The sequence below is a fragment of the Drosophila obscura genome, unplaced genomic scaffold (genome assembly GCF_018151105.1).
Source record: "Drosophila obscura isolate BZ-5 IFL unplaced genomic scaffold, ASM1815110v1 contig_74, whole genome shotgun sequence".
Lineage (NCBI taxonomy): Eukaryota > Metazoa > Arthropoda > Insecta > Diptera > Drosophilidae > Drosophila > Drosophila obscura.
The window spans coordinates 40,024-46,167 of NW_024542866.1; the positions used below are offsets into that span (position 1 = coordinate 40,024).

A 6,144-nucleotide genomic window follows, 5' to 3' on the forward strand; every position below is an offset into this window, starting at 1 on the left:
ATGCTTGGTAGAACGTCCTTGTGTCCTTGTATACATACATATGTATGTATGTAAATATTGGTTCTTGAACGTGTTATTGGCTTACTTCTAAGGAATGAGTGTCTTGTCAAGTTCCATCTTAATGTTAGTTAAGCTTTGGCCATTGGTTTGATGGATTCTCGCAGTCTCCAGTTATTACAGCAGTTTTGTTTTGTTTGCTATGCTTGATAGGTTAATCCCTAAGCTTCCCAATAAAAGCCCAAACAGACAGGGATCTTCCACACAATCCTACTGGCCGGTTCAAAAGAAGTGTTCGAAATTCAACAAAGCTTCGTAATAAAAATAATAGTTCCCCAATATATCTGGCGTTTTCCAGCAAACTTTATTACATATATGTATGTTATGTATCATGTACCGGATAAAAACAATTAGATCATTATTTCCACCAATGATTTATGCATACGCAATATAAAATATAGGAAGGTGAGAGCATATTTGCATCATATTAAAGCAAGCACACATTCACATGTTTTACAGTGCGTTTTGTTTGTGTGCAAATACAGCACGCAAAACGGAACATCGTTTTAATTTGAACTGCATTTATGGAACATAAATGCATTTGTTTCCGCGACTTTTTTTAAAAGAGTGTGCTGGTTGGTAGTGTAGTGTTGCATACACTTATCATTGCTTGTGTTGCATAAACGATATATGTACATATATCTTTAATAAAGATAAAAATCAAATATATTTGAAAAATCAGCACTTTGTTTTAGCTTGAATCTCCTGCTGAGGGCGTTTTTGCTGCTCCACCATTATGCTTGTGGTGCCGACACCACCACCACCACCACCACCACATACATATTGTATGGTCCGCATCTTGATATCCATTGAGCAGTCCTGTGACACAGCTATTTGAGTGGCCGGCAGGGCCGCCAGATCCACGCTTGATGTAATCCACGTCCCCCTCGGCTCGATTATTCTTATTCCTGCTTATTGCGACTGTAATTATCCGTGGGCTGCTGCATTGCTACGACCTGTAACGAAATAAGCTCAGTATTTGGCTTCAAAACTTCAAACGCGTATTGCTCGCGACTTTTTCAGAAATTTCCTAATTCACGCACGTGTCAATTTGATTCAAGATCATGGATAAATGCTCAGTTAATCGATCCAATAATTAACTTTGCACTTGAATTAAACTTTTCTGTTGAAAATACGTAAAAAGGGGAAATTACTTAAATCTGCTGACTGCGCAGTGCGACATGCCTATGTATGTTTGTGTGGTACTGTCTATGTGTGTGGTACATACACACAGAAATTGATATTATCACCACCATTTCCGGTCGATACGTTTTAATTGCAACTCTGCTCTTCATGGAACTTGCGGGAAGAACGTTTCATACATTCTGTGCCCAACGTATTAATCAGTAAGTATCCAAATATAATTATTATTTATCCTATGCAACGTTTTTGTTTCCTATCCAATTGCACACCAAGCAGCCTGTAGGATTTGAACTGACAATACTATCACCAGCGTTTCCTGTCGATACTTTTGCATTTCAATTCTGCTCATCATGGAACTTGCTGTCAAGTGGTAGAACTCAAAACGTCTCGAGCACTCTATGCCAACGCATAAGGCAGTCACGCAAAATTTGAATAAATAATAATTTGAATTACAAAAAATATATAAGGTGTGGAGAAACCAGAGCATCTTTCGCGGCATAAACTGCAAAAATACAAGTGCCGCGCCCGCTGTGTAACAGAATTCTGTCGCGACACACACACACTTGCCGAAAATAATAGTTTCTGCGAGGACCCTACATACATGCACGACATACAGTGCAACATTCGTAATCTCGCGAAACCCGAAAGTCAGCTTGCGCCAGTGCTACGCCGAATTGTGGGCGCAGACGCCGCCGCCATCGCTAATTGTACCGCTTATTATCGCGTATGCGCCTGCGCCTTCTAGCGGCTCGGCCCGGCCCATGAGTTGGGAGTGACGGAGACATACACGCATACACGCTACAAACTCAACTGAACCGATATTGGCCCACAGCTACGACTACGGCGTGAACTTGGGGGCAAGGTAAGAGTTTTTTTTTTGGTTTTGTCTTTTCTTCTTCATTTTGTTGAGCTACGACTTTCAGCCATGCCTCCTAAAAAGAGTCAAGGCGCACGTCGCCGTGGCACGACTTTGCCACTAAATGATTTCTTGCGCAGCGATGAGGACAAAATTGCACCAAAGCCAAAAGGGACAGAAACCAATCCGTAAGTGTTCCCTTAGATCCCTCCACCCCTAAGGCTGTAGATTTAAATGAGTTTTGCAGGCCGATGGTGAAGAATAGATCGAGTCGCTCCCGTAATAAAACCAGTAAATATAACGATGAAAAGACAAATCCGCCAAAACCAACAGATACCAATCCGTGAGTGTTCACTTGGATCCATCCCTGAGGCAGTACATTTAAATAAGATCGTATTTTATAGGCCGATGGCGACTAACGGATCCCGTCGCTCTGGTAATAGTACCCGTATGACTGACGATAAGTCATCGGCACCTTCCGATGGATCCAATCGGCCGTCAACGCCTGCACTTAAATCCATCCAGCAATCCACGTCTGCACTTGGATCCGTTCGCTCAGGTAATAGTACCTCTACAAAATACGATGAGGAGTTAGATCCACAAAAACCAACAAATACAGATATCAAATCGTGAGTGTGACCTTGGATCCATACCTTAGGGAGTACATTTAAATGAGTCTTACCTGTACAGGCCGATTGCAACTAATGATACTTTAAAGCCATCCACATCAGGAGTTGCATCCCGTGGCTGTGATAATAACGATGATAGGCAATCCACGTATTCGGCTGTAGCTGGAGCTGCCAATAGACAAGAGTTGACTGCACCAATAACCGTCTGGGTATCTGCTAATCAAGAGAGTTATCAGCCGCAAGGAGGCGCTCCTATTGGCAATTCAAACATCCAGCAGCTTCCTGGTATGGGACTGACTTCAAATATCGAGCAGCTGGCAGCACCGTTAGCACCGTTAGCACCGTTAGCACCGTTAGCACCTCAAGCTGTTGTAGGCTTATTAGACCCATCCCAGTATCTGGCGATGAGTCTATTGAACCGTCCACCTACCCGTAGAGGAAGGGGGCGACGCAACCGCAATAGACGACGTGTAAGACGCGAAGGGGCGCCACCTATGCAGGCTTTATTTCTGCCTGAGTCGATACGCCATCTGATGCCCATACCGTTCGGGCCCATACCGCAGCAGCAATACTTTAACGTACAGCAACAGTTATATAATGGGAATTTTGTGCAGCCACAGCCCATATTCACGACACAGCCACAATCGCAGCCACAATCGCAGCCACAATCGCAGCCACAATCCTTATTGGACTTACCCTACTATAACGTCCAACAGGAGTCATATAATGGGCATTCGTTGCAGCCACAATTTACAATTAATCCACAATACTTGAACGTTCAGGAACAGGCATATCATGGCGGCATTGGATATGCAGGGCAGCAACAAATTGGAGCCATATCTTGCCATGGGCACCAGCAGATACCAAACACTCAAGCTCGCACTTATCGCATCGATCGCGGAGCTACTCTACCGATCCAACCGAGGGACCGCCCTCAGGCACTTGAGCCCTGCAAGTGGGAGGGCACAAGGATCAGCGTAAGTCCTTTGTTTTTGAGCTCCTGCCAAATATTCCCCATTCTAAATAACATCCACAGATGCGACGCCGTATCCAGCGACGCAGACGTCTCCAAGCTAGTCAAGAGACCGTGGAAATGGAAAATGCTTTCGCCGAGCCGTCAGCACCGGAACCGCTCTATTGCAATTGCAACTTCCAAGACATAGCTCCAAGCTCGATTTCAGATAAATATTCGGGACCGGTTTCGTTTTCGGCTTCACATTCGCCATCGTTTATAGCTGTTCCTGCGGATGAGAATATTATTCAAATGGGCAGGTCAAAGAAAATGCCCGTCCAAATGCTTATACCACCTGGACGTATCGATATACCAGCGGACATTTCCACATCGATGGTTCTCTATAATCCGGAGACGGGAGCCATTGCGGCCCGCTTAGACTCAGAGCCATTGCCGCTGGCGCTACAGAATAATAATTGCAATGCGTCGCAGTCGGTTTTTCGGATGGCCAGCCTCCCGATCACTGGGGTGGGAACAGATGGGGATGGGGCTGGTTCTACATATTGGGTAAAGTGCAGCCCACCACTGTCCAGATGTGGCCACGCCCAGGATTGGCCTTGCCTCAGTTCCTGGTGCCACACACTGATGGCAACTTCATTCCGTACTGGCCCATTCCAGGAGAAACTGTCTCCTTTCAGCCAGCACCAGGCACAGAGTCTATTACAAATCCGAATCAATATTATTTTGCAAAACCCGGTTCTGGATTTTACGATCCGATGCCAGGACAAGATGGCCGAGATGCTTACCCCATACCGATTTCGCCTACACAAGAACGAGCTGTTCCCATTCAGCCGAGGATCGCCTGCACAGAGTCGGAATTCATTTGCATGTCGCCATATGCTGCAAGTCCAAGACCAGGAGCAGCAGATGGCCTCTCAGATGGTGGACGAGTTATCATTCAATCGAAGCTCGATCCAAACGTTCCAGAATACGTACCACTGTCCCATGTCCTGGCTAACGCTGGTCGATATAGATCTGGAGGAAACCAAAACAACCAATCGGAAGCCAATCAAGAAGGCCATGCCAACATCAATTTTCCTCAGCGACGTCCAAGGAAACAAAAGCGTTCTTCGCGCCGCCACTAATTCAATTTCAATTTGGTCGACTGGTGCTCAAGGACCACCATTGCTTACGAATCCGATCTCGATTATGCCAACATGCGTTCCCCTCATGATATATGAACTGATATATGCCCAGTGCACTGCCTCAATCATCAGTGCTCACGTAACAAGCTTTTTGCTGCCAAAATACTCGAAGATTTTACCCTCAGGGAGCGATCAAGTAAGCGGATTTATATATGTATGTTTTTGACTGATTATATATCACATCTCTCTACAGCTATCTACACAAACACATCTTCTCGCCAATCAGTTCGCCGAGCCATCTGCCAAACTGGCCATGCGCTTGGAAGTCCTTTAAACATCGATGCGTACTCCGTGTGCCACCATTATATTTTATAACAATAACAATTCAAATCAATTATTTTTGTAAAGATTGTATATGCAAATGCATATCCTTTGATTTTCTGAAATGTTGCACACAAATACTAGATACATTTTTGCGTTTTAAATGTAATTCAATAAATAAAGGTCTAAACCTCATCAGAAATAATGTGCCTTAACTATAATATTCACTTTAAAAAAACATGGTAAAATCTGGCTCTTGGGAATGGCATTTTTACATCAAAATTTAATTGAGGATTTCTCTAGGGAAATATTGAGAGCCTCCTTGCCTATTGGGGTCACAATTGGGGAAGCACACAGCATGCATAGCATCCACAGTTCTTGAGGCAAAAGATGTCTTGAGAATTTCTGATTTAAAAAAATAGCTAGATCTGAATAAACAGGTGCCATGGATACCACAACACTCAGAGAATACAAAAACAATTCGTTGTTTATCTAAAAAAAAAACAATTCTTTTTATTAACTAAATACATATTTATAGTTATTGCTTATGTTGTAAGTATGTATACTGTATATATTTATTAAAGTTTTTGTTTTTGTGTGTATTTTTGATTATCCTTTCCAGCTGCCTGAGCAAATCGTTCAAAGTTCTGTTTAGTCTTAGGCTTAGTCCTGGACAAACGGTTTGTCCCTCCTCTCGCTCTCTCTCTCTCTCTCTCGATCCTTCCAATTATACAGTTATCAAAATATATATATATATATATATATATAGGTAAATTCACAATGAAACTTCCAGTGTATAAGAGTCATATGGGGGATGGTCCCTTTGGCTATTACATTTAAATACTCTCGTTATCGTTGTCGTAGTAGTTATACAAAACGGATGATAGTGTGGGATTTTGTATTGTGTATACATATATGTATGTATGTACATACATACATATGTATGTATGGTCTCGATATCTGTATGATTAGGCTATGAAATGGCTGTGTTAGTAGCGTTGGGATTTCTTTTTTCATAATTTGTATTGTACACACATTTCT

At 43.1% G+C, this 6,144-nt stretch overlaps 1 protein-coding gene across 1 annotated transcript; it reads left to right on the plus strand.

Moving 5' to 3' along the window:
- The first annotated feature begins 1,559 nt into the window (after positions 1-1,559).
- LOC111078171 lies at positions 1,560-5,299 on the plus strand. Its single transcript, XM_022372722.2, has 7 exons — positions 1,560-2,062; positions 2,124-2,244; positions 2,304-2,399; positions 2,461-2,685; positions 2,747-3,662; positions 3,722-4,978; positions 5,036-5,299. Exons 2-7 carry the CDS (start codon positions 2,126-2,128, stop codon positions 5,114-5,116), a joined length of 2,694 nt encoding a protein of 897 aa, XP_022228414.2. The 5' UTR covers positions 1,560-2,062; positions 2,124-2,125; the 3' UTR covers positions 5,117-5,299.
- The last annotated feature ends 845 nt before the right edge of the window (positions 5,300-6,144 follow it).

Bases quoted from the DNA above. Each gene is read 5' to 3' on its own strand.
- LOC111078171 (XM_022372722.2), top strand. From the start codon at position 2,126: ATGCCTCCTAAAAAGAGTCAAGGCGCACGTCGCCGTGGCACGACTTTG. The intron at 2,245-2,303 runs GTAAGTGTTCCC...TGAGTTTTGCAG, and splicing joins AAAGGGACAGAAACCAATCC to GCCGATGGTGAAGAATAGAT. The intron at 3,663-3,721 runs GTAAGTCCTTTG...TAACATCCACAG, and splicing joins GGGAGGGCACAAGGATCAGC to ATGCGACGCCGTATCCAGCG.